The sequence below is a fragment of the Oryzias latipes genome, chromosome 16 (assembly GCF_002234675.1).
Source record: "Oryzias latipes chromosome 16, ASM223467v1".
NCBI lineage: Eukaryota > Metazoa > Chordata > Actinopteri > Beloniformes > Adrianichthyidae > Oryzias > Oryzias latipes.
In genome coordinates, this window is record NC_019874.2 from 24,659,300 (window position 1) to 24,679,421 (window position 20,122).

At 40.4% G+C, this 20,122-nt stretch overlaps 1 protein-coding gene across 3 annotated transcripts in view; it reads left to right on the forward strand.

Annotated features, from left to right (window-relative positions):
* LOC105356000 (HEPACAM family member 2) overlaps positions 1 to 12,752 on the forward strand; it is a 28,286-nt gene extending 15,534 nt beyond the window's left edge. For 2 of the 3 annotated variants that reach the window (XM_023964071.1, XM_023964070.1), the window contains 7 exons: positions 3,380 to 3,730; positions 4,781 to 5,047; positions 6,105 to 6,389; positions 6,700 to 6,813; positions 6,946 to 7,007; positions 8,452 to 10,290; positions 10,607 to 10,766. In XM_023964071.1, coding sequence (XP_023819839.1) covers positions 3,505 to 3,730; positions 4,781 to 5,047; positions 6,105 to 6,389; positions 6,700 to 6,813; positions 6,946 to 7,007; positions 8,452 to 10,290; positions 10,607 to 10,639 — 2,826 coding nt within the window. In that variant the 5' untranslated portion in view covers positions 3,380 to 3,504 and the 3' untranslated portion in view covers positions 10,640 to 10,766. Of the gene's footprint in view, positions 1 to 3,379; positions 3,731 to 4,780; positions 5,048 to 6,104; positions 6,390 to 6,699; positions 6,814 to 6,945; positions 7,008 to 8,451; positions 10,291 to 10,606 lie in introns of all 3 variants that reach the window. The other variant, XM_023964072.1, reaches the window with a different exon arrangement.
* Positions 12,753 to 20,122: the final 7,370 nt, after the last annotated feature.

A 20,122-nucleotide genomic window follows, 5' to 3' on the forward strand; every position in this document is an offset into this window, starting at 1 on the left:
TACGCCGGGCGGTTTCTGTGTTGCCCTGCTCGCCATTTTCGTTGCACTGCTAATGTTAGTTTGGGAGTCTGTGAGTGTGTGAGGCTGTAAGCTACTGGGGGAGGGTGTAAAACAAATGGATCATGGGAAATATGCACAGGCTTACTCTGTACTAATGGTCCTGCTCGCCACAACTTTTTGTTTTGGACTAAAAACAGCATACGTAGAAACCCATTGGGAATGCTTTGAAAAAGATTAAAAAGAAGAACTTTTAATCAAATTTCAAGCCATTTATCAAATTTTTTTAATTGCTCAAATTCTATTTCAAAATCATTAAATTCAATGGATTTCATGTGATGTGTGCCTACTGTATTTGTAAGTGCAATAATGTCAAGCAGATAGCATCAGCTTCTTTTATTTATGTTCTAATCAATGTATGAATTGATATCTTACTATCTGTTCTTATCTATCTTTTTAATTGTCTTTTTTACCCTTGTTTTTTTTAAATAGCTTGAAATCAATCAATCAGTCAAACCTTATATAATACCCATCTAACCCCTTCACTCATCAGTAAAGACAATAAAAAAAAATAAACTAATCACAAGATAAATAGCTAAATAACTAAATTACATTTTTACAAAACATATTTTTATCCCCCTAAAACCAAAAATAGTTAAAATATGTAGTCCTTATCTGACAAAAATAAGACTAAAGTTATGTTGTCTAAAGCTTGTCTGTCTGTTCTTCTGTCTTTGGCTCTCTGATGCTTTCGTTGCTAAAGATGTTCAAGTTATTTGCCAGGACACATTGCTGGATCTGAAAGACATGAACTTGTATAAATAAGGTCTCACTGATCATCATGTCTATTATTTTTTATCTACAACTTTGTGGTCCAAAATGACAGAATGTTTCTGACATTTATCCATCTCTAATATTTGGGGATTTTGGCTGTACTGGAAGTGCTACCATAATGGCAAACAAGTTTTTTGGTAATAATTGGAAAATAAAGTTGGCCATTACCTAGAGATAGGGAACATGTTCAAGTACCCATTTGGCTAAACCAACCTCTTAATTGATAGACACTGCTGTAGCATTAACTTAATATTATCATTTAAGGCATTATTTCACCTTTTAAAACAAAGAGCTGCTTTAACCAAAACATTAGAAAACATGCAAAAAAAGGATTAATAAATCCACAATGACAAACAAGCAACAACTCAAAAAAGGACAAACTGCTGATCTCATAAGCCGTTTAGCGTTCCTTTACCGTGTTAACGTTTCATTTAGCAGATGAAAACACACCTTGACAAAAGCATTGTCTAGGTCTTATGATTCATAGAAACTGAAATGCCTGACAGCCCAGCCCTGCATGCCTGAGGCGGGAAGAACGTGGGCCTACTTTCAAAGCCGGCAAGACCAGGTCCAAACTTTCCACGCTACATAGAAAATGAGACAGAAAGAAAAACAAAAAAGGATTTTAAAAACAATGAAACTATCTGCATTATAGTTGCCTTTACCAATAAGAAGTTCACAAACAAGATTTTAAAATTTATAGAATTGAGCTAATTTATAGAGGAATTAGAAATTGAAGGAATTAAAAACTTCTCTTTTGTAAAGTTTTCTTTTGTTGCTGCTAAATATTCTGAAAAGTGATTAGAGTTTAGTTTCCAATTCACAATAGTTCTTTGTATTTATGTTGGTGAAAAGGTTCTACAAAAAAGTATTGCTGATGCAGTGAGTGAAGCAAAGTGGTTTAGCTCTGGAATGCAAATTATACTTGAATTTATTCATTAACCAAAGGCTGCTGTTCACGCATGAAATTTAATAATTGAAGCAATAATCAGCAGCACTTTCTAATTATTGAATATCAATTTTGCTGCTGTATTGGCAGCTGAGATGCAATACTGTGTGATTCAGCCTGCACTGAGGATGGGAGCTGTTTCCAGTTTTTTTCAGTTGAAACTGTCAGCTTTGTCTCTCATGTGGTTTATTGGGGAAATCAGTGATAAATCTTTCAGTTACTAGAAAACCTGCATCAAATGTATAAAAACAAAAACAAAAAATCACTTTTGCTCAGTTTTAATGTGTTTTGTAATGTTTTTCTTTATGTAAGTCTGCAGCGGGACCTTTTTTGTAGTTATTTAGTTACACATGTTAACTATTACCTACTTATTAACTGCACTACCGATGGACAACATGTTTGCTGACTTTGTACAAGCCGTCCAAGAACAAGTGAAAGCACTAATGATGTGCCAAGTCACTTGTGGCTGTTTAACAATATCCTTGTAGCACAGATAGAGATATTATGACTGAATATCCGTAAAAATCAAAATATTCTTCAATTTTCAAGCAAATTAAATCAAAGTATTTGTTTTGTTGGTTTTTATATCTATATTCAATTGCAGCAGTAACTTACCTTTCTTTACATTGTTTTAATGTTTGGTTCAGATTTGGCTTCAAAAAAAGATTTTTGAGTACATTACTTAATTCACCTTGTGGTTCCTGTGACCAGAGTCCCACAAACCTTGTTTTTGTACCTGTTAGTTGTGTTTTTTTTTTTGCTTATGCGCATTTGCTCATTTTCTTTGATAACTTCCTGTTATTAATGTGAGCATAAATGCATGTTTCTATGTACATATTGGTGTTTTCATATCTGGTATTTGCATCCTCTCTGTTCATAAATGGCCAGTATTGGTATACCTGAATCTGTATAGAATGATTTGCCTAAACTTTTAACTCGCGTTGCTTAAAACTGATAAAATGATGCTAAGATTAACCTACAGGACAAAACCAACCTTTAAAGACAGTGGTGTCTTATATAACCTCTCTGATTTCAGTCATGAGTCTTGAAAATGAGTTTTGCAGCAGTTGGACCTGAGGAATTTTTCTTTATAAAGAGTCCAGACAGAAGGACATTACTGTTACATAACCTGGATGTGATATTATCACACAACCTTTAACTGGGGCCTCTGTATTGCCTTGATAAATGAAAAACTTTAAATCTAAAATGATTATACTCGATAGTTTTGTCAAAACCAGAGGTTGCAGCTTTACTTTGAATTTTGACCTGAAAGATTTGATAAAAATGTGTTTTATCCATAACTTATTATTTGTTAAGCAGTTTTAAAGGTTGTTGGGTAAAGCAGTAAAGCTGTCAACCATAGCAACGCCAAGTATCCTGTTTTTTTTTTTCTAATAACACTCCACATAATTCTTATAAACATGAATGGTTATTGTTCTTTAATTATTAAAACACATGCACGCAGGCACACACGCACACATGCACACACACACACACACACACACACGCACACACACCCACACACACCCACACACACACAGAACAACATTTTATATCTTGTAAGTAAAAGGTTTAAAATTTTTTGTATTTTCTTTTTAGTCTTTTTGTCTGCCAATGTGCTGGCACAGAACCCGGTGCAGATCCAGTTCCAGACAGATCCGGTTCTGACTCAAACTGGAACCGACTCGCTTTTCACTGTGGTGACCACAACCAGCATCTTCTCCATGACATGGAAGTACAATGGATTGGATACTCTGGGATCCTGGTCTGGAGGAACCTCCAACATTAACCCTGTGACGCAGTTTCTCGGTCGGGTCACCATCACCTCCAACCAGCTCCGGATCGGGTCAACCCAGCTCAGGGATGCTGGGAACTACTCGGTGGAGGTTACTCCTGTCGGGACCACAGGCCAGACTTCCAACTCCAGATCAGTTCAGCTGAGGGTGTTTGGTAAGAGATAAAGAAATGTGTCTGAATAGATGAGATTACTGAGGGAAGGGATAACGTTCTGCAGGAACATGAGGAAGCGGAGAGAGGAGATTTGTGGAGAAACAGAATTAGTCTGGGAGGTACAATGAAATTAGTGACCCATAGAAGGTGAGGTAGGATTAATGAAAAAAAGAAGGGGAGTTGAAGCAAGTAGCTCAGGGCTTCATGCTAATTAAAACTCATTTGATATGCAGCGTTCTTGGATTTGGATATTAGAATTTGTCTGAAAGTGATGCTGCATTTGGAGCAAATAATTCCAGTTTCATATTCGGCAGTGGAGCCTGGGCGGCTGAGTGTCTTCAGCCCACAGTGGAGGGATGACGAACAGTTGTTCTCATCCTTCTTACCCCCAGCGCTAATGGGATGCCAGAGTGACCGAAATGTTTGAAGCACTAGTCTATTATTGCTGAAAGGTCATGTTCTCCAAACTCCCAACTGCTGCTTCCTGTCGTGGAGTCGATGATCACGACTCAAAACCTCCTGAAGCCACACACACACTCTTGAAATGATGAGCTGCTTAGGGCCTAAAATGTGAAATACTGTTGCTGTCTAGCAGGTCAGTTGGCGCTCTGTAAAAATACAAGTAATTAGAGCTATTTAAAGGTTGGTCTAATATTTCAGTTTGTTTGCAGTAGTTTCCTCATAACACAGTCCTCCCCCGTTCCCTCTTCTCCTTGTCCAATTATTTTACGTCGGCGGTTCGTCAGGAGGAATCTCAGCCACCACTCACACCGTCTGCCCTCTTATTTGCCATCTGTGCTTCTATCTGAACGCTGTCCCTTCTCCACTCCCTCTTTGCTTTGATTACAACAAATTATCCCCAACAGAAACATCAAACTGCACTCCATTGTCCAACTTTTGAAGTGTGCTCTTCTTGCTCATCCATTCTGGCCCTATACCTATAGTAATGATGACAATAATGGTTACTTTAGAAACATTTTCTCAGTGTTTATGATTTTCAAGCTCTTTGATAAAATATAAGTTCCTTCTCTTCATATTTTATCCTTACAGAGGCGGTTGCCGGGGTGACTTTGTCTATTCCCTCAGTGACAGTGGAGGGAGGAAATGTGACTCTGACTTGTGCTTGGACTGCTGGAACAGAAATTAGCGTCCAGTGGGCCAAAGGAGGCTTAACCATCACAGCCGACTCCAGGATCACCATCTCAGGTGGCTCTCTGGTCATCAACCCTGTGAATAGAGACGATGCCGGGGAGTACAAGTGTACGGCCAGCAACCCTGTCAGCGCTCAGACCGCCACCCGGAGCCTCACCGTCTACTGTGAGTTTACTCCAACCAAGATGAGAGGCCGCTAATCTGCTGTAACCACAGCAAAACGCTGCTGCTTATCTCCCTATCCACATTGCACCGCACAGATTGCACTCGCCTTGCACAACACATTCTGCCATAAGCTCACAAGACCGTTTTTGTCTTTTCTGATGATCGCGTCTTTATTTCTTAAGCCACAGTTTTATCGTGGGATCCTGGAGTATTTCTACACCAAATCACTGTTCAAAAATGTTTCTTTTAACTCAAAACCTCAAATATAGATTCAAAAAGTAAGTAAAAAGGAAATGTATTTGTTAACGGCTCCAGAAATACTCATCAGTAGAAATGGATCCAGGAAAAAAATGTGTGATCTCCACACTCATCGCTGCCTGCTGCCACCCTGCTGTCTGATTACAGCTGTAAAGGAGCAGCTGATTATTGCTGTGTATGGTGACTCATGTTTATCTTTCTTATATCAATTTTTGTTTAAAAAAATCCTGAAATTGCATGTTTTATGTGAAAAACCCAAATTGGAGATAAAACAAACAAGACTGGAAAAGCTAAAATCTTAAAATTTGATCAATGTCATCAGGTATTTAGATTTCATGACAGCTTCGAATGAAAGTCTAATGTATTTTGATGTCACACAACTTGGTTGTCAAGGTTATTTTTGAAAACAAAAGACAGTATTAAAAAACAGACACCAAGAGCCCAGTACGTGTTTTTTTTTCAGAGAACACTGAAAGGTCTTCAGGAGTCTTTTCTTCAGACTGTGTTGGATTTTAATGGAGAACTCTTTAATTCCACTGTGTATAGATATTTTAAACTTGTTTTTTTTTAGTAGATTCTGAATAAGTATTCACTGCAACTTTTAGATGCAACATTAAGCGCATAACTTTGCATAATAAGATCAAAGGGGGTTAACCACAGAGATTTATGCTGATAGGGTATTTAAACCCTAAATGCTCTCTAGAAGACCCAGTTTAACAAATAATTTGTGCATTTAATTGGTAATGCTTATTAATTACATGTTTATTGCTGACGTTTTTCTCTAATCCTCCCCCACCAGACGGGCCTGACACCCCTGTGCTCACCAAAGACACAAGCAAAAACTGCGTTGGAGGAGGGGACGTGTTAGTGGGAAAGGCGGTGCGTCTCACCTGTACATCCGTCTCACTCCCTCCTGCCATCTTCTCATGGGAATTCAATGGAAATCCAATATCCGGTCAGCCGGATGGCGGGGTGCTCACCATTCAGACATACTCAACCAACGAGAGCGGCAAATATGCGTGCACGGCCAAGAACAGCATCACCGGAGGCACGTCCAAACAGACCACTAGCTTGGCTGTTGTAGGTGAGTTATGGTGAGCATTGACTCCCCCTGTGGTCATTAATGATGGAGGCCCGTTTGGTAATTCGTTGCAGTATCTGTCTTTAGGACAGGAGCAGGACAGAAATTATCCTGGGAGATTGATCTGCTGAGAAAGTGGCCAAAGTCATTCCATGACCTACCCCTTTCTTTTAGCCGCCCCATCTTTTTCTATTTAAAATCACTTCACTGTTCTTATTTTTTTAGAACCCTCCTCTCCTCTTTTTTCAGTCTGGGCTCCAGACTCATTATCGTTATTAATTCTTGCCTGGTGACACCATTCTTTCCATTCCAGATGTATGTTTAGACGGTGGGGAAGTTGCAGGGATTGTGATTGGTTCCTTCCTGCTCCTCGTAATCATTGTGCTCCTCATCGTGCTCCTTATCTGTCTTGTGCGACGGAAGAGGGGTGAGTCTGTGTGTGTGTGATCACCGATGCTGCAATTTGTGCACATTTAGTATTGATTTGGTGAGTTTAATGATCTTTAACTGTAGTAAAGATCATTGCTAAAGGTAATTTCTCCTTTTACTTTTGTTACAGTTCAACAAAGACAGAGGGATAATATTTTTATTCCCAAGACTGAGACGAATCAAAGGCCCAATGTAAGCCACTTAAAATGTGCACACCTCTCTATAGTGACTTCTCTTTTTGGTTTGTACACTGTTCCCTCATTTATTGCAGGATTTAAGTTCCATAAATAACCGGTGCTATGTGAAATCTATGAAGTAAGACTATAGATGTTTTAAGGTTGTTAAATTCCTCACTACACACTTTATACACTTTTCTCAGACACAATATTAACATTGTGACACTTTTCTCTCTTGTTTAAGCTCTCAAATTTCAAACCTTCATAGAAAAATATGTCCTGTATTATAAAATGAAAACAAAGATCTGATCGCGATTTAGGCAAATGTGACACAGAGGAGATTGATCAACAAGGTCAACAGCCAATCAGGAGGCAGAACACAACAAACTGTATAAAAAAAGACAGCGAGAGGTGAACTGCAATTTGACGAGGGAACACTGTAATGCACGTGTGTCAGAAACCAGGCCTCGAGGGCCAGTGTCCAACATATTTTCCAACCAACCTGCCTTTGAATCTCCTTATTGGCTAAACACACCTGATTCAGGTAATTGGCAGCAGATAAGGCCGGATTTCTGGAAAACCGTCAGGAAGCCGGCTCATGAGGCCTGTAGTTTGACATCCCCGCTGTAATGGCATTGAAAGTAGGGATACAACTATTCACTTTCCCAAAATTCGGTTCAAATCTTGATTGATCTATTGATTGATTGATTTACCTTGCGGTCACGGTTTTGTTTTCGGTTAAATGTATGATTTGTATATTACAAAACAAAAACCTAGAAATTCAGAAAAATCGTATTTTAAATTTGCTTATAAGCCAGTTGCCCACGGTAACGCACGTTTAAATTACTCCTTTCACGGTCACTTGTCGCTACGCATGTTTTTACAACGGTTTCCTGGCTCTACAAACTAAATACGCAGACATTGAACGTGCGTTGAAAGTTGAACCAGGCCAAACTTTGACCTATCAGAGAATCAGATTTGGTTTTCATTCATGGGAGTGCCAATCGTTTAAAAAAATATCATAAAGGAGAAATAAATGATTGCGGTTTGTGTCTGGCCGAAATTCTATGACACCAAGTCTTTCAAAAATCAGAGTAGAGCTTAAAAAGAAAAAGTCTGGAGCCAGATTCATGAGATTTGCATTGTTTTGACATTTCGTACGAAGTCTCTTCCAACTGTATTTGGTGGACAAGCGCTAGTATTGGGTAGCAAAAGTCAATAGTGAACACCATGTGCAGAATAGACTTTTAACGCATTCTTGTATGTGTTTGACACTTTCAGTGTAAACATAGACAGCAGGGATGCAACCATTCACTTTACCTATTCACAATTCGGTTCAATGTTATAACATATGATTTATCTTTGAACTGAGAATTGTGGCATCCCTGATAGAAACCCTGAAAAATGTTTTCTCCTCTTTTACTTTTCTCTACTGATATTTTACTCCTTTTCCTTTCAAGCCACCTGCTACACAACCAAATGCTAGAGGGGATTTGGAACCAGGTCCCGAACCCCCCATTTATCCTGGGAATGGCCAGACACGGCGCTCCGTCCCCCTAAACACAATACAGCGTGAGAACAACGCACAAACGCTCACCGTGAACAGACGGCAAAACTACGACACACTCCTACATAATGGCCGCACTCTCACAAATGGACTTCTACACAATGGTATTCAGAGGACTAATTCAAACCCACACAATGGCATTGACAACCCGGCTTTCACGCACACTGAAGCTCTGAATGCAAACAACCTGCCAAACACACAGCAGCCGAATCCCAATGTTGTCATACAGGCTGGCAACAACCAGGGCGGGCAGCCACCTGCGGTTCAGGTCAGCTTCAACACGCTGCCGAGGACTACAGAACCAAATGCACAAATGCCCACAATTAACTTAAATCTGAACTCGTATCCGCCCAATAACCAACAGATTCAGCCAGAGAGCTTTGTTCCTGCTATCAATCCAGCTGATACCATGCAGCAGAACCTGTTGAACACAAGACAGTCAAATCCCACAATCCCACACCACCTCTATCCAGGTGACCCCGGGTTAAATGGTCATGTCAACAGAAATCTGGATAATCCTGGACTTATCCCAACTGGTTACACACATTTTAACAGTAATGTGGCTCCTCAGCAGGATGCTAACACACAGACAAACCAGCAGGAGCTACACAGGACTGCAAGAGTGCAGGAAGCAACCCCGAGCTCCACGCGCAGACAGATGCCATGGGATCGCCTCAGAGGAACACCAGCATATCCAAACGGCACCCAGGCCTCGCCTGAATACCCATCTGACACCACAGACTATACTAGAAATAGAGACACGCAGGAGGTCAGAGCACCGGTCAGAGCACCGGTCAGATCCCAGCCTCCAAACCAAACTGTTTCCCGTCGTAGGACTCCACCCAGGCGTGACCCGCCATTGTATGACACGGAGTCCAGCAGCCGTACAACTGATCATCGACATCCAAATGCCCGTATTACACAGCTTGAACCATCCCATCGGTCAGAAAGGAGCCCCCGTGCTCAAAGTCACAGCACAGAGCGGGACATCAGAGGTAGCCAGACTGCCCTGAGGCAGGAAATGACTCGCAGCAGTAACCCTCAGGCACTTTCTTTAACGAGCCAGCTAGCCTCTGCAGGCCGTGCCGGTGTGTCACAAGCACCCACAGCAGAGCAGGTCCAGGCTCTTCAGGGTGTAGATACAAGAGCCTTGGTTGATCCTAATCACTTTCGGCAGGCGCAAGTGGGCCAGCAACGCATAGAAGCACCAGTACAAGCAACACTGAACCATGGTTCACAGCCACAGCCTGCTAGGAATGTTGCCAGGCAACCTCAACAAGGCGGCCTGGCTCCAGCCCCAAACTCCTCTGCCCAGCCTAATCCCAGCAGCCTAACCCAGGCTGCCCTCAAAGTCCACACGGAGAGGGCTCAGGCTTTCCAGAGTAGAAGACAGCAGACCCAGGCTACCTTGCTGAGCAACAGACAGCCACAGACTCAAACTCCAGCTACTGGAGCCCAACACCCACCCACCCCTCCTCCTGTAATCCCACTGGTGGATTTTCAGACCCTCCCCAAGGAGCGTACCCAGCACAGGTCCCCCGCTAGAGGCCCGTTGCCAGTAAGACACACGGGGCAACAGCCATGGTCAGGCAGACCCGGTCAGCCCACTGCGGTGGCCGCCAACCGTCATCACCATCATGGAAATGGTCACATGCATGTCGGTGCACAAAGACAAGGTCATGGCCATGCCCAGGGTCATGGGCGGCCTGCCCATGTTACCCACACCAGACAGGTGAGTGTTAAACACAGAGTGGTGATGGAAGGACTGCAGCAGGAACCAGATGTTGATATAGCTCATTTCTGTCAGACGTGCAGTTAGAGCTGCCATGACGCGTTTCCTGTCTGCGCTCTCTCTGCTTCTGTCTTTTATTTATTGAAAGAGGCTTGACAGTACCATTGAGTGGATATTTCATTCTTTTTGACAGTCAACTCTGGACTATGAGTGTCTGAGACACTAGCAGTTTGTAAAAAGTAGCTTTTGGTGTCAGGCTTTTCTGCTTGTTCTTCTGCATGACATGTTTGGAATGAAGCACTTGTTGTCTTTCCAGCAACAAGCCCACAGAGGAAGACCAAGGCGCTGAGAGATGTCAACAGACTTCGCTCTTCAAGTGTCCTGCAACAGCAGCTACAAGCAAACAAAGCAGCTGACAGGAGTTATCCAAAATTCCACCAAGCAGGACTGACTGCAGAGCTTTGCTTTCATAAAAGCTGTCATGCCGTGTGTGTCAGCCGGAATGATGCTTTTTTCCTGAAAAAAATAAACATGTCTCCCATGGAGATGATAAAATTTAAGATTTTAAAGAACCTCCACTCTTAGCTGAAAAGACAAAGCAAATATCTCCTTTTGTAATTGCACCAATTTGGCTAAATAATATTTAAATTTAAAAATAAAAATGGGTGCCCAAATTGAAGTACTTAGTAACACACGGTTTCTAGAGCTCACACACAATGATGGGTTTAGACTTCTGAAGCTCTGGTCAGATTTCAAAATTTGCCTGCAGCGTTCTCACAAACCTTCAGTGATCATTTGCTGCACCTTTGATCTTCTATTCGTCAGAAAATTCAAATAGCACTCACAGTATTTTGCACATGTACTGTATTTCTGCATGCAAGACTGTGAGTGATAATAAATGAAATGAGCCTCAACACGAGTTTCGGCAACTGACAGTTATGAAAAAGGGGGGGGGAGCTATGGAGTTGGTCTTTGTTCACTTAAAGCTATTTATTTAGTGGCTTCTGTTGACAGATGCCTCTTCTGACACCTCTCAATTAAGAGGATTCGCCTCAGCGGTGCTCGGAAATAACGCTCAGATCACCATGAAAGGGATCCCGTGAATGGATGGGTGCTTGTTAATGAAAAGCTTTCACGCTAAATGAATAAAATGAAGTCTGTGCATGAATGAGGCAAAGCTGCAAAAGCAGAATATGAGTATACCAGGTCATAGACCCAATGTTGTTGCTTTTTCAGCTGTTTATTACATATTTGAATAGTTATGGTTTTTGTAACTCAGGGAAATACTTGCCACTTGTTTCTTTTAGCCAAGCGGGTAATGTCCAATATTGTTGATTGTCTATTTTGCCTGAAATAACTCATGTTGTTTAATCTCCTAACAAATTATTTTGCAAAAAGATAAACAATTTTTTATTTTTATTTTTATAGAAGTCAGTCCTCATTTTAAAGCTTCCGCATGAATGACTTTGACATTTTTGCCAGAAAATCACTGGAATATTTCACAGCATTTCTTGTGCCATTCATTGATTGCTTTCCATCCTTTGGCATTATGTGAAATACTTTAGGCAGAATGTTTAACTTTTATAATTTGAGAGATGTTTTATTGTTTTTTAACGCTCAATGTTTTCCTTTTATTCCTGTAAAGTCTAAATTATTGGTAATAAATGCACAGACATATCTGCACATGCTGCCTAAAAAAACAATTTTTCATTTCCCAACATAAAATACCTCCTGCATCATGTCCAAATCAAGTGGCTTCGCAAAAACTGCTCATTTATTCCACCCCTCCTTTGATGGCCAGAATGTTTGCCGGCTGAACATATTTCTGCTTGCTGTGTGTATAGTGCTAATTATTCATGGTGCCTGTGTACACCGGGACGTGTTGACTCTCCTTAGATAAATCTGCTCCTTTGGTTTGTTGTGAAGGTGCAGAGTGTGTTTGGATCTGGGCTCCATTCATCTCCCAATCCCCCTTGCACCCACTTTTACGTCACATCTGATGAACAGTCCTGCTGCTCACTATTGGAGACACTTCACGGTAGTCTAGCACTGTAATGAGGGGAGATGGAGTGCGTTTGAGTACCCGTACCAGGATAGGTTAAAGCACTGACTACAAGTTGCAGATGAAAGCACTCCATTTCATAAATCACTTCATAAAGTTGGAAAGTGTTTTTAAAAAAAAGGAGGGCTCTGCATATTCGTCTTTGCCTGCTGTCTCTGCTTTGAAGTGTGTTGTTTATGGCTGAAACAACGCAAATAAAATTGCAGGACATTTTGTAGTGTAAAACACAACCCAGTAAACTCTCTAAAGCTGATGTGGCACCTTCCTTGAGACAATTTACATGCAAATCTGCCTGTGTTGCCTTAGTGCACTGATTTACTCTGATTTACTGTGACCGCATGAGCAATTGTAAATATTTACACATCCCTTTGGAGGCATAAATTAAAGGAAAACAATTTTAGTGTTGTGTATGCATATAGAACTTTTGCATTGATGAATAGTGGTTTTTTTTATTTCAAACTGAAAGCCTTTCTGATGAGTCTTTAAAGATGATTTAGCAGGAAGCTGCAAGAAAAACTACTGTAATACTGAAAGATGTCCTAAATAATCCAAACTTCCTTTGAAGCAACATTTTCATTGCATTTTATATTTCTAACAGGAGTTGCTTCTTTAAATTCCAAACAGAACTTAGATTAATGTTTCATTTTCTTCTTTTGGTGGTTTTTAGCCACAAGAGGGCAAAAAGCAACAAACTCATTAACACAAAATTTTAATAAAAGATTTCATTTTAGGTAGATGTTACAAATGTAAACATTTATGTCTAAACTTTGCAAACTTGATAAGTGAACAAACTTATACTTTAACTTCATTGTAAAGTTAAAGTAAGATCCCCTTTTAAATTCTAGTCTTAAATGCATCAAGCATCACCTCAAAATGTCCTTGGAGCAGAAGCCCAGATAGTTCATAGACAATGGTGTCTTTGTGGAAGTGTCCAGACTGTAAATCATCACCCAAAAGCACAGAGTCGCAGCACAGACTCCACACTTCCTCACCCACAAGAGGGAGCCAGGGGAGAGGGATTTTACCAACTGATCACTTTCCTCATTTTTATTTTTTTAATTTTTCATCATTTGTGTTTTTTCAATGTTCTTGGCCATCTGTGCTGCTCTGATATTGAGGTAAAATTAAAATGCGTGGTACAAGCAAAGTTATTTCTGTCCATTTAGGAATAATAATCCAAGAGACAACCAACAAGAGAAGCCTTATCTGTCACAAACTTGTGCTGTTTAGACATTAAAAGGTGAAACCCAGCCTTCAGGAACACAATTCAAACAGCTCTATCAAAGACTTTTATTTTCTTGTTCTAATCATTTCTTAGATCATTTTAAATATTCATGTCAAGTTTAATATGCTGTTTTTTTTACAAATAAATACTGGCATATTTGTTTATATTCTGAGATAAGGTGCAGAAATGCAACCTTTTCATGTTGTTTTAACTGATTTGACATTTTCGGTCCAGTTAAAATGCTAAATTTAAAGTTTGTGATCTAATTACCTTTGCAAACATACCAATAATGTGCTTGACAGAAATGTTTGTACACAGCCGATAAATAAAAGGAAATTGCATAGAAACAAAGTTCACACCTAATGGGGAAGTCAAAGAAGCAGCGCCTCTTAGTCTAAAAACTGCAACAGTAGAGATGAAGTGTGAAAAGGGGGAAAGCCAATTCCTCGAAGAAGGAAGCAAAAGGTTTCTTTTTGCATGTAAACCATGATGCTCAACATGATTGAAGCATTAAGTGGAACAAATATAGAAGTGACAAAAAAAACCCATCAACATAACTCTAGGATGCAGCATCAGTCACATTCTCTAAGAGATTGCTATCCAGCTGGGTTTTGTAAACATGACTTTTTGCTGCAAACACTTGCTGTTTATAGCCGGTTTCTCAGTTCATGTGTTGCCTCTTCATCCAACTCTCACCTATTGCCTCCTGACATAAAGGACTCATTTTATCAGTGTGATGCAGGTTCAGCGTGCTTCCAACTTTTTTAAGATAGATTTTGCTGTCAAAGTGAAAAGTTCATAGCAAAACTGAGGGGACGTTAAACTTGAATTTTTAGAGAAAGTTCAAAGTGTAGACTGCTGCAGATGTAAATTAAATTTAAAGAGCAAATGTAAAGTGAAACAAATGAAACTGGTCAAGCAGGAAGTAATGGTTTTTGCATCTGAGTTGGCTAGACTTGCTTTAAAGTCTCGATTTCTGGGAAAATGTATCTCCTGCTGTGTCACTACTGATAAGCTGGAAACCACACAAGCCTTTGACCAAGAGTCCCAGCATACCTGCTGTCAGGGTCATGGGATGACTGGTGGAGATCCATATAAAAACAGTTTTATTTCTCTTTGTTTGCTCTCCACGTGCTGTTGGTCATTATAGGTAGGAAGGGTAAAGCTCAGTCAGTTTGTTTTATCTACTAGTTCAGGAAATGCTCCACTCCTTTGGCCACCTGGGTGAGGCTGAGCGCAAGACAGAGCCTGATTAAACAAGCGGGTCACTCCATGTCCTACAGCACAAGTCGAGCCTGCAGTGAAGACCCACATACCTTCAAGGCTGTCGGCCTTTGAAAAGCTTCTAATACCCAGCAGGATTGAAGGTTTGCTTTTTGTTTCCTGCACCTTAACATCACCAGCTGTACCTTAACATCACCAGCTGTTGAGAATTTTTGTTTCTGTACAAGCAGAAAAACATCAGTTAAACTGATGTCTGGACCATCCAACAAATCCTGCACACACAATCAACAAGATTATAAAAGATACTATACTAAAGACTGGGTAGCTGCAGAGTTTATTGAATAAAACAAACTGAGCTCATTTATCACACTCCAGTTTACTTTAAACACCGTTCTAACTACCTTTAAAATATCAGCCCTTTACTACCAGTGTTTATTATTTTGCTCTTCTCTTCACTGTTATTCAAAAGGAATGTGCTGCCTTGCTTTTGTGGGTCAGCAGCTCAGATGTGCCTCTTTTTTTAAAAAACAATTCTAAATATATGTGTCACATCCTCTGAAGAAAATAAGGGCTGTTGAAAGGACACGACAACCAAAGTGTGAGAGGAAATTAATCCTGTTGAGGTACATTTATAGTAGGATGTGTGATAAACATATTAACACTTAGATATGACCATAAAGTTCTACATTCATGTATTCAATCATCAATAGAGATACTGGAGTCAACCCAGTTACTGTCGGGGAAAAGCGTGGTGCACCCTGCACAGTAGTCAGGAAATATGCCCACTTTTACATCTAAGGGACAATTTAGTCATTAATCAACCCATGCAGTGTGTTTTTGGACTGATGGAGGAAGAAAACCCACACATGCAGGAGAGGAACTCACAAACTCTACGCAGAAAGAACCCAGCTGGGATTTTACCTAGAACCCTCATGCTGTGAAACAAGTGCACTAACTGCTACATTAACACACAGGCTTAAATTTCTGCAGAAAACCCCCCCACACAATTTGATTTTTTTTAATTAATTATAATACAGTGGAAAACTTGAGTTAACACCTTCATAAATAGTCTTCAGTTTTTTTGACTATAAAAAGACGAAGCTACACAGGCTGTTATATGACTGCTGGAACATTATCAGTTGCTGTCTAAAGTCCTCATTATTTAGAATTTTAGAACCACAACTTTCTTTCATTTTAATTTCTCAGATAACTAATTAGTTTTTCTCCACACTAAGTCATTCACAGGCTGCACAAAACGCTGATGGGGTTTTGTGATTAATTCTGATATTTGAGAATAAACTATCGGGCAGAAAATAGCTGCTAACTCTGGTTGGAGACCTTGTGGGTACCAACATGTTCCTGCTTATTTTTGCTGCATAAAGGAGCCCAGGGAGTCTTGCAATATCTCTGCCTTCAAAATGCCACTGCGGTGCCATGTGACCTCACCTTAAGCAGGCCTTTGGGGGAGTTAAATGTGACATTTACAACGTTTTTTTGGCAGGGTTCCATTTTTTAAAATTGCTCACTATCGTGTACTATTTAGAGGCCTTTGATAAGGACAATGTTTTTCAGAGGGATGTCGAGGGTCTTTTGGGATTGACATTTTGCTGACCTAGAAGAGCACAGTTTGTTCTATCAGTCATCCAATAACAACAGTGGCCCTCAGAACCTAAGGCTTGAGCAACACAATGTTGAATTTATCCTTACTTTTACATCTGAAAGCTGCACATATTGAATATGTTTCTTTTTTTCTACGATTCACAAACAGATCATACCTTCTTGGAACACATGAAAATGTCCCTGGAAGAGGAGACATGTTCTGAGGAGGAAAAACAAGATAGGCGTATAAATACAATTTTCTCACCTTTATTTTATTAAGAAAACAGGCAAAGTAGTTATTAAACGTATAAGTGTGAGGTCACGAGCAGCTGGGTCCCTATGTAAACGCTCTCAAACACATGGCAAACATTCCCCATGGTGATCATTAAAATTTCATCTGATCCTAACATGAAGCCACAGCTGCTGCCCAACTTAAAACGTATTACAGCGGTGTATTCTGTACATTTACTGAACAATTTTCATACTGTGATCAGAGGAGTTAAGCTTAATCAACCTCCAAGAATAAATGTTCCTCCATCTTGCAGCTACGGCTCCAGAAGGGAGGCTCCTTTCATCTCACCAATCACAGCTTGACATAGCCATCGATTCAACTCTATTTTGCCCCCATAATGAGAGGCATTTTAAGGGCTGTGCTTTTTGATCTCCTGAGATATTTTTATCTTCATGATCAGGCTTCTGGTCTGAGGATCAGCAGCTTTTTAAAAACCCGTCCATCCATTTTGGCATGTTTATCTCAGTCAGGTTGCTCATTGAAAGTTAAACTCTCTGTTGGGATTTTGCAGTTTAGACTCCGGATTAAAGGAGATAGAGAAAGTTTTGTGTGGAAGACAGACCCACAAATTGTGGTTGTTAGGGTTTTGTTTGTCCAAATGCTAAATGGTGGTCAGCCCTCTTGTCTCACAGTGAGGAGGCCCTGGTTCAAATCCCATGTGTGTTTTCTCTGGGCACTTTGGTTTCCTCCCATAGTCCAAAAACATGCATCATAGATTAATTGGTGACTATAAATTTCCCCTAGTTGAGAGTGTGTGAATGTGTGGCCCTGACAGTAGCTGGGACCAGTTCTGGAAGCCCAGCAACCCCAAAGAGGATACTGCGGGTTAAGAAAATGAATGGGTGGAAAATGGAGATCTTGTTTGGAATGTTCTTGTCCAAGGTGGAAGAGTTTAAATATCTTGGGGTTTTGTTCACGAGAGAGAGAAGATCAGACCGTGAGATTGAAAGGTGGATTGGAAAGGCATCCGTTGTGGTAAAAAAAAGAGAGGTTAAAAAGCAAAGCTCTCAATTTATCGGTTGATAGTTGTTCCAATACACATGGTAAATGGCGTACACTTATGTAGCGCTTCCTACAAGGCCAAAAGCTCTTTACAGTCACAGACCCATTCACCCAGTCACACACACATTCACACACTGGTGGCGGCTCCGCTGCCAAACACAGGCGCCCGCCTACCACCAGAGGCAAGGTGGGGTTCAGTGTCTTGCCCAAGGACACTTCGACTCATGGGCATGCAAGGCGGGAATCGAACCTGCAATCTTACGATCATGGGTCGACCGCCCTACTGCTGCACCAAGGCCGCACCACGGCTGCCCATCACATCTGTGGTCATGAGTTCTGGGTCATGACAGGAAGAACCCCAAGCCCACTTGACCATACTTAAACATTTACTGTATATTTCACAAACACATACTCATTTTTGCTCACATTCAATCCATTTGAAATGAGCACAAAGCAGAAAAAGTCCATGTCAGAATTGAATTTAAAAAAGTCTCTGAATCAAGCAACAAACGGGTCAAAAAACAATGTTTGAAGTTTTCAAAACTACATAGCAGAGCTCATCACAAAGTTGTGTTTGCTTTTCATGTGGCCTTACTTGATGGCCAATGTTTTCTTTGTTCTTTTGCTCAAAGGGTTTTTATGCATTGTTTGTGCATCATAGTTGGTGACCTCAAAAAACATTGAATCATTTTTTAAGCAGTATATCAGGCTTATAAAATGTCAATGTGGAGCCGTCTTTCCAGGGTTCAGTCTCGGTAAAGCGGAGTTTCATACGATAAGGAGCTCAGAGACAAGTTTGGGTGTGGAGGACCGCTGCAGCCTTTATTTTCCTTTTCATTCACACCCTGAAGTTCATTTGTCACCTTACGTCACGAACCAGTCATCCGAACACCAATGCGGAAGTAAACAGTGTTATATACGCCCCCTCCTCCAGATAAAATGTCCCATTTCAACATAAAACAGTAAAGATGAATGAAAATAGTCTGTTAGATTAGCATTAGAACGTTGAAAATGCCAAAAAGTGCTCCTCCTCAGACGGAAGCGTCACACAAACATAGAGATCTTGTCTTTGGTGGAGGGAAAATGGAGGGAAGTGGACATCTGCAGGGTTACGGGGAACTTCATCAACGGCAGAACAGAGAAGAAGAACACCAAAGAACATCAAAAATATAATTTTTTATCAGTGTCTTTAAATGACTAAAAGAATCCCATCAGACAGTGACTGACAAGGTTTGATTAAGGTTTTGCACTATCCTGTAAATGTGTGAAGGAAATTGTTTTATTATTATCATTGTTTAAATGTATTAGTTTAAATGTGTGTCTAAATGTTAACTCAGATTGACCTTTTTACCTTTTCTGAAAACAGTTGTGTGTAATCTGCTTCTCATCCCAGCAAGGATGAGGGGGTTTTACGGCACACTGTCCTGAGTTGATAAGGAATACTGTTTGAACTTAGAATCCACCAAATGGGTCATTATACGACACCCCCTAATGAACTTTTCTCTTTGTCTTGAAATTGTAAACTCCTTCTTGTGTTCTTAATAAAAGCAGCACGAGGAGAGGCAGAACCTTTGAGAAGGGAAGCGTGGTGGTTGTCTTCTGTCACACTGGCCTCTTCTCCCTTGTGCATGAGAAACTTGATTCTTGTTGTGGTCTGTTGTTTATAATTGTGTTTTTCTTTAACGTCTAGATGCATTTATCTGACAAAATGCCTGAGTTAGGAATAGAAAAAGCTGTCGATGAAAGTATTTATATGGAATTTACGGGCAAACAACACTGGTTGTGGAGATTTGTGGTCCTACACACCTCCTCCTGCAGGTGCAGCACAGTCATGGTTTCAAACCAGTGCTAGACTACACATCAAATTCCATGAGTCCATGTTAAATTCTCAAATGAATACCGTCACATTTAGCAGTTCACATACAGCAGCAAGAGCAGTTCAGAAACTCTGTTCTCAGAAAAAACACTTACTTACTCACACCAGCCAATCCTTACCATGCTGACTTTTGTTATATCATTTACACCTTTACACAGTGTTACATCCTTTACACAAGAAAGCAAACACTATGGAGGCTGACTTTCAGGTCAGAGCACATTTCAGTGGTATTTGGTTTGTCTCAACTAAATTTTGTCTACAAAATGTTGTATAATGTAAAATACAGATTTAGCTCTCAATAAAAAAGATTCTTTTTTTGGGTGGAGGATGGTAAACCACATATTAATCATGAGACAATGTGGGAATTGACCAGGTACTAGGTGAAATGTTGTGTTCCTCTGTGGGTCAGCACTGACTGCCTGGTTTGAACAAGCCCCCAGAGTCCTTCTGTTGGAGAAATGTGCAGAAATCAAACCTCAGAGTAGCAGACAAACCTTCTACCCTCTTATCTACAGCGGCCTGTTTAATGAAGTGAAAGTTAAGATGCTGCTC